The sequence below is a fragment of the Pleuronectes platessa genome, chromosome 9, assembly GCF_947347685.1.
Source record: "Pleuronectes platessa chromosome 9, fPlePla1.1, whole genome shotgun sequence".
Taxonomy (NCBI): domain Eukaryota; kingdom Metazoa; phylum Chordata; class Actinopteri; order Pleuronectiformes; family Pleuronectidae; genus Pleuronectes; species Pleuronectes platessa.
Window position 1 is genome coordinate 25,783,939 of NC_070634.1, and position 13,768 is coordinate 25,797,706.

Below are 13,768 nucleotides of genomic sequence, written 5' to 3' on the forward strand. Positions count from 1 at the left end.
TTTCATCTGAAGCTATAAAAAAGGATGTGAAAGTCGTGATCGACAGCCGAGACTCACTCTTGATTGGTTGATATGTAAATATAATTTATAATGATTAAATTAACTTGAATTATTATAATTAATGTCCTCTCAGTGTTCAGCTGCTGCAGGAAACATTGTTTTCAAGGATTCTGGTTTAAAATCACATCTATAACCGACTAAAAGTTTAAAAAAACTCTTTATACAGAGGTCTTCTATTGTTCACAGAATAAAAGCTCTGATTTAAAAAAGGCCTTTTCAATAAGTGCTGCTCTCATGTATTTGCCAGGCCACTGGGTCTGGCTGCAAGGCTTCAATAACATGGAACTGAAATTATGCCTTTGTTGGCTACTGGTTGGAAACCACAGCTCAAGGTTTCAAAGTGGAGCAGCTTAATGTTCTGTGGAGCGAGGGATGTGTGTTTATTTGTTTGTTGCAAATGATAAACTCTGTGAAATCCTAATCTTCCAGGATTCTTCTGCACGTCAGTTTTTCTCGTCAGCAGCAGATTTAGATTATTTACTTTCAATGTTCTGTTCTGGTTTCTGCAAACTAAGCACAGATCAAGTGGGATGAGTTCATGAGAGTCACTCGTCAGATGTTTTCAAAAGTAATACTGTGTGAAATTGAAACCATGAGAGAAGGAGTTTACTCTAATATAATGAAATTATGTTTTCCCTTTTGTTTTAGGTGCTTACACTTCTGGATTAAAACCAGAAGTGTAAGTTTAGGAGGTGAGCTGATAAACATGTGTTCTAATATGACAATACTTCATTCGGTCCCGTTGTGAACGTGATATCTCAAGAACACCACGAGGGAATGTCTTTAAAGTTGGTACAAACATTCCCTGGGACTCAAGGAGGAAGCGATATGATTTTCAGGTATATTTTATATATTGTTTCGATTTTATATTGTATTTATAAAAAAAGAAAGTATAATCTAGTACTGCAATCACTAGGATCGGAGACCTGATCTAAAGATTATTTTGATAAACTGATTGTTCTAAATCATTTGGTATAAATCATGACCAGATTATTAATATACTAATAAAATGGCATCATTAGAATATAAATAAATTGTGCAGGAAGCTGAACGTACAAAGCGAAGGACGCGTGTGACACAGGAGACCGGGCGTTGCATCCTGATGTGGATGAAGGTTTAGGAAACAGAAGGTTTCCTCATTAAACTCAGTTTTACGTCTTTGTTTCTTGACTGACAGGAAATGTGACATTAGTTCTGTTCACTCCGCTTATTTTAAACTTTCCTTCTTTCTGTGAACATTATTCCTTCGGGCTCTGTCGGTTGTTTGGCCTTTTGAGAAGCAGGCAATGAAATCGAGAGGTCAAGAGAAATGTTTCAACGTCATCAACTCCATCATCTGGACATTTTCCTGCAAAACTCTTGTAAGCAAGATCGCACCCAGTCGATTTATCAGTTGTGTGGTGAATTTAACTGATCAGTTAACTTGATAAAATGATTTTTCTCTGTGTGACTTGTCTGAACAATTGAAAAATATATTTATATATAGACATTTCTCAAAGATGTAAACGCAGCTATGTGTTTGGATGCTGAGTCTTTGTCATTGTTAAGGCCTTGAAATAATAATTGAATAAAAGTTATATTAAAAAAATAATCATACAGCATTTAAACTGTAACAATGTGCTATATAATACATGAAAACAAGAAAATCTTTAAAAGTAAATAACAATCAAACTCAAAGTATGTTTTCTGATCGTTTTTAAAGAACAGAAGGAAAATGTTGAAAAGGAAACTTTGTCATTGGAAAGTTGATTTGAACTGAAAAATAAGATATTATTTATTGTGTCATCATCAGAATGTGACTCCTGACTGACCTTGTAAAGTTTACTCAACAGAAATCTTACAAAAAACCCCCCCAGCAGTTATAATGTTAGACTTGTTTACTGTGCTTGAAGCGGTCGACTGATGTTGTGACACTGGAAACTTAAAGAGCAGGTTCAGATTCGTTTGAGTTTTCAGTGTCCAAACACTTCTAACATCCAAATATACTCAGAACAACTTGTTGATGTGCAGCATGTGTTGATGACACTGTTACTTCTGTTGTAATTAAATAGTTGCACCGCAAAGCAGTAAAATAGAAAAAGCTATTGACCATTTGAAGATTAATTCAGGAATGTATAAGATTATTAAAAAAAACAAAAACAAGAAGATATGAGTCCTGCAGATCTGAACTCAGGGAAAACTCCAGGTGCTGTTTGCACACTGGTCCCGGATCTGTTGCTTAATTGAAACTTCAAACCAGACGTCGGCTCACATCCGCCCTTCCCCTCGGCTGCACACACACACTTCCGTCTGATTGGCTCGTAGCCACTGGCCCAGAGCCCAGAGGGCGTTCTTCTGTATAAAACTCCGGCGTGTTGAGAGCCAGAGTCAGAAAAGAAAAGTGACTCTGAGACTCACAGTGTGACAACAGGAAAAACTAACTTCTATTTTTAAAGTTCTGCGTCTGAAACCTACGGAAAATGTGCAGAGGATTAGCTGCCTTACCCCAGACCTGCCGGGAGAGGTGAGACCTGCATCCTCACCTTACTGCTGTCCCATGTCTTTAGACAGAGATTTACTCTGGTGTGGATCTGTGCTGTAAACTTCTGAAGATTTTAAGTTATTTTAAATCCACGCTGGTGTCACAGGTGAAGTTTTTTTTCTGTTTATGCAAAGTCTTTATCACCTTAATACCAATATTTCATATGTGTGACACCAGTTTTCTTACGGTTTTCTTTGTGCTTTTATTTTGACAGAAATTTGAGCTGATACAGAAACACATTTCTAATGAATTAAATATGTTTTTACTTTACTTTTTATGTAGCTGTAAAGCTGGGACATTTTTAAATCGGCAAAGATTTGAAGTTTAAATCTAAAAAATCTGTAAAACTTGTAAGTGTCATAACAATATATTCATGTTTATATAATGAACTACTTCTCTTCCTCCTGGTTCACCTCCTTTTTGGTAGAAAACTCAGATTCTTGTTGTGTTTGGTGTTAAATATCTTTCAAACTTGACAAATCTGACACCTGAGTCACTTCAGTTACTCGTGTAAACAGAGTCGTGCTGGGAAGAGGATGATTAGATATCAGGAATTCTCAGATAAACATCACGACTGAGTTATTATTTCTGCTTTCACACCCGAGGGGTTGGAAGAAAGACTTTGTCACAACGAGCCTGTTTTCTGTCACGCAGGGCCAAGGAGATCAAGTCGAAGTTGGGAGTTTTCCTGCAGAAGCCGGAAAATGCCATCGACCTCATCATCCAGTACCCGGAGAAGCCGGAGAAGAAGCCGGAGAAGCTGCAGAAGTGAGTGAGGGAAGATTTTAACCAGATTTAGAGACGGGGGCAGAGCAGGGGCCCTCGAGCAGGTAGAAGACGTGAGGATTAAGAGGATGTTAAAGGTTTCCAGATGCAGACCAGTGAGATGTGAAGTCTCCTCACATCTCACACTTCAGAACTTTTTCCACATAATGAAAAAGTTATGCATTTAAACTTAGAACCTGAGCGTTAGACTGAAAGTTGTGACTCACAAACGTCACATAATGTCATTTAATAAACACTTTACACCATTCTGGCAAATCCCTCAGATACCGCCATATATGATGACATTTATTTTATTAAAATATTCGTTTTTTTCCTCACTACCGAATAATAATTAAACCAATTTTAGTTAACGCTTTTCACTTAAAATAGTTTTTTTAAAACAGTCTATTCAATTCAAAGCCTTTATTGTCATTGCAAAGTGTCCAAGTGCTGCAGATAAACAGTGTGACACATTACAGTCTCATAAATACATGTAAAAACTAAACATAAATAGATTAAAGTATAAATGAGTATATATACTCAGTTATATTGGACAACAGTAACATTGCACATGTTAATCTTGCACAGTTAAGATAATATTACACTTGGTTCAGCTCCTCTGTTCACCCGGTGTACGCTATATGTGTTATATTCCACATTTAAAACAACAAGTGCGTCACAAAACAAAAATTACAACAAGAAAACAGCAACATGGAATAAAAACATCAAAATACCAATAACAACAATAAGATAAGATAAAAGAAAAATAGATTAATATCAAATCTGCTGAGATGAAAACTTTCTCAAATCGAAAAGCAAAAGTTTCTCCTGAAGTTGACAGAGCAGCCACGGTTCTCACATCCTCTTTACCTCCGTCTGTTAAACTGTGTTTGGAGTCTCAGCTCCGAGTCCAGAAGCTCGGACACACGAACATGAGCAGAGGTGATCCATCACAGGACGGTTTCCAGACGCAGATCTCACAGCAGAGATCAGACGACACAGTCTGGTTCTGTGAGATCATTCTTCACAACATGTGGATGTTAACAACCCGCTGGCTGTAGGGAGATTTAAACACGTAGAGGATCGTTTACATGAAAACAAGTCGTAGATCATAAGAAGAGACGCATCCCTGGTCTGTGTTGGAAACTTGTTGATGCCACTTTCTTAGTCTTAAATCAAAGTGGATCTTAAAAGTATTTTCACCTGACAGTTGGCAAAATGTGGTGAAAACACTAAATAGCAGCAGCTCGATGGAAATAACTGCAAAGACTGGAGAAGAATTCAGTTTGTGAACTCGTGTTTATTAACTGTTTGGTTGATTTCTGACCAGTTTTGCTGATCTGAGGTGTTTTGTGCACAGGCCTGCTCCGGAGGAGGCGGCTCAGTGGCGCGAGTGTCTGGACCGAGTCCTGACCAACAACTGTAGGTCTACCCCGCTCTCTCTCTCTCTCTCTCTCTCTCTCTCTCTCTCTCTCTCTCTCTCTCTCTCTCTTTCACTTGCACACACACACACACACACACACACACACACACAGTTAATTCCCTGGTGATAACACCTAAATAATACCCTGCCTAGCTCCAAGCTCAACATGAATACCAATAAACACATATTTTTATACTTACTTTATATTAACTTTTTAATATATGCACTTCTCTTTAATGCTCAACCTTTTGAAGTGCACTGGAAACCCAAGGTGATCTTAGCAGCTCTGTAGCAGCGTCAAGAGGCCGATTCACAACCAAAGACAACAACAGTGTTCTCCTAATATTCAACATGACATCCATACAGCCATAAAGAAACCAATTCAAAAAAGAAATGTCTCCCCTTGGGTCCATGCATCCAGCAATATTGATCCCAAATCTTCAGAAAATAGGCAATAACCAGTTTGACTCTCATGCCCAGCTCTGTAGCTGGGGGGAAAGATAAATGCCTGGCAATCCCCCACATTCCCAAAAGGCTATAAACTTATTGCAAAACATACAAAAACATTTTTGCCACCGGAATGTACAACCGATATGCCAATGGGAACATTTACAGACCGATGGAATCCGGTTTGAACTCGTTGTCACTGATTAAAGCAGTAATTTAAATGGAGCTTCTACTCTGAAGAAGAGGGACATGCAGGGTTCAGAGATTCAAAACCGAAGAAAACAACAAGTACAATCGTGTTTATGTCCATTTGGCCTGAGGGGGGAGTCGTGCCAGTGACACGGCAGCAGAACAAAGGTGCTGTAGAGTTCCGTGGACAAAATTTCCATATGTGAGGATACTTCTCCAAAATCATGGAAATCCAGTCATCACAGATGTCAGACCCGGGGAAAACACCACCGAGGTGTCAGAACTTGGTCGGCTCTGTTCGACCGCTCATGCAAACAACTTTATTTTCAGCGGATTTGCATTGAGATTTAAATTTCCATCCAAATTCATTATGATTCTCTGAATAAACCTGAAAGTGGACTGGAGGATGTCACGCTCGAACCTGATACCTAAAATGACAGAAACAAATATATTTAACGAGGATTTTGCTCCGTGCTGTCCCATCTGCTAACATGGATGAGGTGACATGTATGGCCTGTACTGCGGCCAGCCACCAGGGGGGGATGAAGATGTTTGGGCTTCTCTTTTGGGAGCTGTCTCATCCTCCACGTCTTCTCGTATGTGAAGCGAACTCCACGGATCAAAGTTTAATCCCACAGTTTTTCCGCCACAGGAAGTGAAGCTCTTCCTGTTGACTTTTCATTATATCTCAGATCTAACGTCCTTTATCTGTTTTACACGATTAAAGAGTTTTTGTTAAAGCCGGCAGCAAATTACCAGGAAGTCGACGAGTCCACGGGCGTGAAGACAAACCAGGAAATGCACTCGATGAACTGCAGCTGCATCTTTGTGTCTTTGAATGACACACACACAAACACACACACAAACACACACACACACACTGAGGTAAAGAAGTAAATGACGTGCACCACAGCAAAGCCTCATTATTTTACACCCGGCCGGAGCTTCTTACTGATTCTGACGTCTGCTCTTTGTCCAGCGGACTGAGGAACAACACACTTGTGAGGATCTGGTTTCCATAGCAAGATGTTTGCTCGTTCTTTATTTGTATTGTGTGTCGATATCTAATTGGTGTCAAGGAACTCGGGGGAACCAAACAAACACGTCTCTAATCAGCGACTCTGCAGCTTCTAGCAGGTTAGATATAAGAATTTATAGGACCAAAATGAATCAAGACACTATTATTTATAACTGAGAATAATTATCACAGCATAATAATATCTGAATCATTGAGAAAGAGCATTAAATAAACAATATGGCAAAAGGTTGCTCTTAAAAAAAAAATCTAGCGTTAATGAACTTTTACATAACAAAGTCCTTAATGTACTTAAGATGCATATTTAAGACTTTTTAAGATCAAATAAGAAACCTGGTGTTTTTCACCTGCTTCTTAAAACAACTTGACCAATCTGTGTTTCTTACATGGACGTTGAGAACATATTTAATTTGGATTATGTGATCAGAACAATAAATCTGCCCGATGAAGAGATTCAGAAGAATCCTGTCAACTTGAAATAGTCACAATCTTAATTTCCAGCAGATGAGTTTACATTCACCGTGATTTATTCCAGAAACCAAGCAGCAGCAGCAGCAGCTCCAGTGTTTACTTCACAAAGTGCACAGGGACCCTGACAACCAGCAGGACCGATGATTAACTCCTTAATGAGGCTTCGTGCTACGAGTGAGCTGCGCTGCTAATACGGAAACAGACCCCAGAGCAGATCTTAGCGACACAATGTGAACGGAGCAACGAGCTCGGTGGGTGGCAGGAGATGTTCCTAAGTGGCTCCTTCAGAGGACAGAGAGGTGTGTGTGTGTGTGTGTGGGTCTGTGTGTGTGTGTGTGTGTGGGTCTGTTTGTGTATCCCGGGCTGCAGAGGTCATGTTATGGTAACGTCTCCGGGGAAAAGTCCAGATGATTCCACCAGAGCTGGTTTATGGCAACTTGCTGCAAACTGCCGCCACAGGATCACGTATCGACTTGAGACTTTAACGTGAATCTTTATCGCCTCTTTCTTTTTAATTCTCATGAGAGTTATTGCACCTCACATGTAGAGCTACCCCCCCCCCCCCCCCCACACACACACACACACACATCCACTCTACAGCAAAACAGCATAATGTCATGTTTATTTTGAAACAACAAATGGCTACTGTCAGATAAAGGCTGCACTTGTAGAAGAATGTTATATTATATTATACTTCTGCAAATACTCTTGTAATATTAGTAGTAGCTCTATTTTACTATATCAATATATGTGTGTATATATGTAGGTATGTGTGTGTGTGTGTGTGTGTGTGTGTATTTACGTATGTATGTATGTAAATATATGTAGAATGGCACAGTTTATTATTACACCAATGACATTATATGTTGAAATTACCCCCCCCCCCCCCCCCCCCCTTAATCATGTCCCATCCACTTACATGGAGGAGGCAGGGTTTAAGACCTATACTGTGGCCAGCCACCAGGAGGAGATGAAGCTGTCATCCATCTTTATATAGAGTCTCTCTTCTTTCCTGCTCTCTCCAATACCTTTATTAATATATTTGAATAATAACTGTTAATAATAAAGTCTGAAACTAGTTAAAAAGTTGCATTAAAACTCACTGTTGGTCAAAATATTACAAAACAAATCACTGCATGAGAGGACCAATTGTTTGTTGTGGGTCTGAAACACAGACAGGATTGTCATTAATCCTTTGTGTTTGTGTGTGTGTGTGTGTGTGTGTGTGTGTGTGTGTGTGTGTGTGTGTGTCTGTGTGTCCTTGTGCTGAAGGTCTTTTTTTTCAAGGAAAAAGCAGCTTGATTGCGACTCGTTATTTCTATTCTGAACCAAAGTGGGCGTTTAGATGTGAGATAAAAGTTCGAGGCCGCAGCTTATCGTCTGCAGCACATGCTCCGTCACACAATGAGACCTTTCTCTGGCTTTGTGTCCAATTACAAAGCTCTCAGCTCAAATGAGAGATTGTTTTCATCAAACCTCAATTTGGGATAAACACTTTTGCTTTTGTGCAAATCGAACTTTAGATTCTCCCCCCCCGGACACACACACGCACCAACACACTTTCAAAATGTCATCGTCTGTTTTTGTCGACTGAATTGTCGTCTAATTATTTTCCACTAAATAGGTTTTTATTTCTCCACCATGGTAACAATCCTTTACTTTTATCACACGGCTCTTTGCTCGATACAAACACGATTATCATCCCACTTTTATAAGTTTGTGTTTTGCTTTTTGTTTTCCCATCGTTCTCCCGTCTGTAAATCGTGTGTAATAAAAGCTCTCAGGCACGCCTCTGGTAGAGTAACGGCTCCTCCGGCCTGCTCTGTGTTATAAACGCTCTGTAATGACTTTGTTCAAACACGACAGGACTGTTATGGAAAGAGAGCCGCGGTGCCTACGTGATATCTGACATCCAGCCTGTGAGAGGGCGGCAGGAGGAGCAGGTCTCTCAGAGTCCTCGGCTCCTCTCACACGCACAATCCAGGAGGAGATTTGGAAAACAAGATGTTTATTGAGGGTCAAGTCTTCTCACTGGTCATTTATTAGAAGGAATAAACAATTAGCATTAGTGACAAACAGTTTTTCGAAGAGGCTTAGATTCAACTGAACGGCTAAAGTTAGACACCTTCAAAACCTGAGGGGCATGAAAATAGAAACCCTCTGTAATATAAGAGGGAGACAGATTTCCAGATGGTCACTGAACGCCTCGTTTCATTTAGTCGTGTGTGTTTGACGTGCCACACAAACGTCATTTGGTCTTTGTCATCATGTTCTTATTATCTCTTCATCTCATCTGTTGTGTCTTCTCTTCTTCCTCCCTCCCTCAGACGGCCTGGCTGCTTTCCGTAGCTTCCTTCAGTCCGAGTTCAGCGAGGAGAACATCGAGTTCTGGACGGCCTGCGAGGACTTCAAGAAGACCAAGAGCCCAGCCAAGATGGCCGCCAAGGCCAAGAAGATCTACGAAGACTTCATCCAGTCCGAGGGACCCAGAGAGGTCAGGGACCTAAATTACTCCCTAGTTGTTTCAGCTTTATACGACTCATGCTAACATTTCAAGTTTGAATTCTCACTTTCAACAATCAGTCGGATATAAACTCTAAAGAACCGCAACACAAGGAGAGATTCCTTCTTTTTAAATTGATTGATTCTGTGCTTTTCCTGCTCTGCCTCAATTATCCTCAAAGCAGTTTGATGAATGCAGACACGCAGCTTCTCTAAAGATGTAGATTTCCAAATATTAAATATACAAACTTTCAATAATCCCTCCACAAAAGAGATTTTTATCGAGGAGCGTATTTGAACGTTTCACCCTGAAATGAGTCAGTGAGTGAAGCTTAGTCAACAGTTTCCATTCAGTGAGAGTTAACATCTTTTATCAGGTGACTAGTGAGTGGAGGAGAGTTACAGGAGAGCTGGAGTATAAACACATGAGGTCACAGACAGAGAATGTTCTGAGACTCTGCAGCGACCAGAGAAACATGAAGACCAGTGACTTCTGAAGAGGAAACACACACAGGGACCTGACACCTCGAGTTTCTAAGGTTTTTTAATAATTTAATTTAAAGAAATGAGCCTTAACAATGACCAATGGGTTCAAACCCAACACGAGCACCTCATTTAGAACCGTGTGGAGTCAAAACAAGGTTCTAAACCACCAGAGTGAGTGTGTGAGTCCATAAATATCATCATCATCATGTTATTCTAGTGGAAAACAAGTTGTTTTGAGTGACAGCAAATATGTGCATTGATAAAGGTTAATGTCCACACACACGTGGCCATAAACGAGCCACGGCAATAAAGCACAGCTTGATACCAGCGAGCGGGAGTGAGAGCAAACACACGGGAAGGAAGTGGCCCAGTGAAAGTTGAAAGTCCGACTGGAAACCAGTTGCATTTCTGTCGTCTCCTCCCCTGGATTCAGAAAGTGACTCAGATCAGTGCTGCAGCTCATTTGTGTTGATATTTAAATTAACGATGAAGAGCTCTCTTCCTCCTCTTCCTCTCCTCTTCCCCTGAGTCGTCTCTGACAGCAGCTCTCCTCCTCTTCCTCCTGCCGCAGGTGAACATTGACCACTTCACCAAGGACGTGACCCTGAGGAACCTGGTGGACCTCTCCCCCGCGACCTTCGACCTGGCCCAGAAGAGGATCCACGCCCTGATGGAGAAGGACTCCTTCGGCCGGTTCCTCCGCTCCGACCAGTACCAGGAGCTCCTGGTCAACTAAGCAGGAGGCTGAGGAGCAGGCGGGGCGGGGGGGGTGGGGAGGTTTCAAACAGCAGTTAATCAAATGTTTTGGAAACTAATTCTATACATTTTCTTTAATCTGAATATTTCGAATAAACCACCGCTGTGTTTGAGCGCATGAGAACCAAAGACTTTTATTTTACAAACAAACTAAAAGTTGAAAAACTTATATTTCAAATTCAACGTTTTGAAACTGAGCTAAAAGGACCGACTGCCATTTGAAATATCCCCCTCCCCCTCCAACACACACACACACACACACACACACACGCACACACACACACACGAGAAAATACAGAAAACTGAAAATTATATCTTTTATCTTTTTATTTAAATGAGAAAAGGCCAGAGAAACATATAACAATATATTTTACGACAAATTCCATATTTCTTTCCAGGGGCGGGAAAGAAGGGGGCCCCCAGATATCAGCTGATCCCCCCCGAAAAACACAAATGTTTACTTGTGACTGAATAGAAACCATTCAGCAGCTTTATTACATATAAATTCATATAAAAAGATTAATAAATATTAAATTATTCTGCAGCTAAAACCAAAAAACCAGGCTTCCCTTATTGAAGACTTATATCAGCGTGACTGTTAAGAGCCTCGTGCTTTTCTCAAGAACTCCAGAAGCAGAGTCGAGTGCCACGGACGGAAATTATCTCCAACTAAAATAAATGGGAAACTCAAAGTCGGGAGTCATTTATTGTAAACCAGCAGATTCCCTGAATAAATTCCAGCTAGGACCAAATATTTTGTCATTTTAATAAACCAACTTGCAGCCCGGCGTCCCGGAATATTCGCTGCATGACTAATGAGCCCTGCTGGCGGCGCGGCGCCCTGAGAGAGCGTTTCCTGAGAACAGTGAGGACGAGTCGGCTCGGCGGGTCGAGCTCTCGGCCGCCACTTAACTGCAAGTCGCTAAGATGGGAACATGGAGTGGGAGGGGATCTCAGGAAGAGACGTGAGCAGAGCTGTGGTTTATACAGAGAAAGGTCTTTTTCCCATGTGGTGCATCGAACTGTACGTGTCCGGGCCAAATATGAATTCCTCAGCAGAGCGCAAAACCTCCGCCGAGGCCCAACTGTCTCCTCTGATCCAATCAAACACAGCCCAACCCCTTGAATATGCATGTTTTTAAATGATTATTATTATTATTATTATTATTACAGCAACACTGGATGTTGAATATGTCACTCACACACAGATATGTGCAACACTTCCTGTACCTGTTTCAAATTAAAAGCACTTTTAGGTTTTTCTGCTGAATTCGTTCATTTTTTTTTAGGTTTTCATTGTTATTGCTCGGAAATAAAGAAGTGGTACCAGTAACCGAACAAGAAATGTGATCAGATCGAACATCCACCCAAATTTAATGAGCTCCTTCTTGGCCCATGCTCCATCCTCTCACCCAGTTTAATGGAAAATGTGTAGTCGGCAAAAGAACAATCTAAATCAACGACCTTGGCGGAGGTCAAATCAGCCGTCGACCTGGTTCACGAGTACAAAACAAAACATGGGAAACAGAACTTGCAGGTTTCGGCGCCGCACTCCGACAGTAAAGGTTTCACCTGAGCTCATTTTAATTAAAGTCACGTTATTAATCAAGAAGGAAAGTTTAGGGAAGCTGAAAATAATCACACATTATAAAAAAATCCATTGTTTTACGTAGTTTTCATATTATTTCACAACCGTAAACACTTCACAAACAACCACACGTTATAATTCACGAGTGTAAACTGTCACTGATCACTGATGTTCACCTGATCTCCACCGAGCTGAGGCCGATGTGATGGAGGAGCTGGAGCTTGTGAGCGATGTTGAAAAGTTAAATAAATATACACTTTAAGTTCATGATGATATATTTACTCTGTTAATGATTTAATCTTCTACATTAAATGAACATTATATCGATACTCAGCATTTTTTTAAAGCTCTTATTGCTGCCATGACTATAAATAATCCAGGAATTTAAAGCGTCACAGATCGGGGGGGTGATGGGTGATGTATTTGTTTAGATTATCATAAAGTTAAATTCTCTTTCAACTGCATTGATGGTTTCCCGTGACACAGATTAACCAGTCTGGTGTCTTTACCCTCACATGCATCAGAACCACAGTCGATACCCATAAGGGCTTTAACAGTGCTGAGTACATATTATCCCATGTAGCCTCACGTGTATGTTTTGGAGTGGACCACATAAAAAGAAAAATATATGCATACAACTCCTGAAGATGTATTTATTTTTGCGTGTAAATATCGACTTTAAGTTGAAGCCTTGATTCTCTGAATGCAGCTGGAGCGGAGTCTGATCTCTGGTATAAAGGAGGAAACATCAGATTTTCATTTGTCACTTTGTTTTTCTTTCATAAGATTCATGATAATATATTTTGTGTATGTAATAGAAGAGGAGAAATGTCCCAGAGAGTGAACATGACTGGATTCTTGGCGGCACGGTGGTGCAGCGGTTAGAACTCACAGCAAGAAGGTTCTTTGTTAGATCCTGCCGGCCAATCAGGGCTTCCTGTTTGGAGTTTGCATGTTTTCCACTGACATGTTCCTGAAAGATTCCTTAGGGTCTGAATCTGAGAACACAAATATCTGATTAATCTGCTTCGGACATTTTGCACATCTTTTCCTACCAGATCCCTATTTAAGGTTTATGTGAAATTTCAAAGTGAGTCAATGTGAGAACACAAGAAAGAAATATCAGGAGAATTCATCGTGCGTGTGGGCGAGTTTCAGAAGTTTCTGAAATGTGACGGGTGCATAACTGGGAGCAAACAAATAACAAGGAGGAGCCGAACATGTGGAAGACGCAGACGAGGACGTCAACTGGGAACGATGACGAGTTTAAAGGGATTTGATGACGAGGGGCCTTCGTGTGGAAGAGCTGCTGGACACTGGAGGATATCGCAAGTCAAATTTAGACTGGACACAACAATCGTGGGGTTCTTCTGACTAGAGGCCAGTCGATGGCGAAAGTGTGAGGGGTTTACAAATTACAAATAACTGATCTTGAATTGTAAAAATACAACATTTTCCACACTCCAGGTCAGAAGGTGTCGGTAAACGTCCTTAAAGTTGTTTGACTATTGCCATAAAAACACA

General features: G+C 40.7%; 1 protein-coding gene across 2 annotated transcripts; it reads left to right on the forward strand.

The window, feature by feature from the left end:
* The first annotated feature begins 2,403 nt into the window (after positions 1 to 2,403).
* Positions 2,404 to 12,997, forward strand: rgs5a (regulator of G protein signaling 5a). Of its 2 annotated transcripts, XR_008339691.1 has the most exons (6): positions 2,404 to 2,563; positions 3,236 to 3,349; positions 4,707 to 4,768; positions 9,240 to 9,406; positions 10,472 to 11,111; positions 11,146 to 12,997. XR_008339691.1 is itself a non-coding variant. In XM_053430455.1 (5 exons), exons 1-5 carry the CDS (start codon positions 2,520 to 2,522, stop codon positions 10,634 to 10,636), a joined length of 552 nt encoding a protein of 183 aa, XP_053286430.1. In that variant the 5' UTR covers positions 2,404 to 2,519; the 3' UTR covers positions 10,637 to 12,997. The 2 variants fall into 2 exon arrangements, 1 of the variants encoding a protein (XP_053286430.1); XM_053430455.1 differs by having other exon boundaries at positions 10,472 to 12,997.
* Positions 12,998 to 13,768: the final 771 nt, after the last annotated feature.

Excerpts from the sequence above, each read along its gene's own strand:
- rgs5a (XM_053430455.1), top strand. The coding sequence starts at position 2,520 with ATGTGCAGAGGATTAGCTGCCTTACCCCAGACCTGCCGGGAGAG. Across the intron at positions 3,350-4,706 it reads AAGCCGGAGAAGCTGCAGAA|GCCTGCTCCGGAGGAGGCGG; the intron begins GTGAGTGAGGGA and ends TTTTGTGCACAG. Across the intron at positions 9,407-10,471 it reads AGTCCGAGGGACCCAGAGAG|GTGAACATTGACCACTTCAC; the intron begins GTCAGGGACCTA and ends CTCCTGCCGCAG.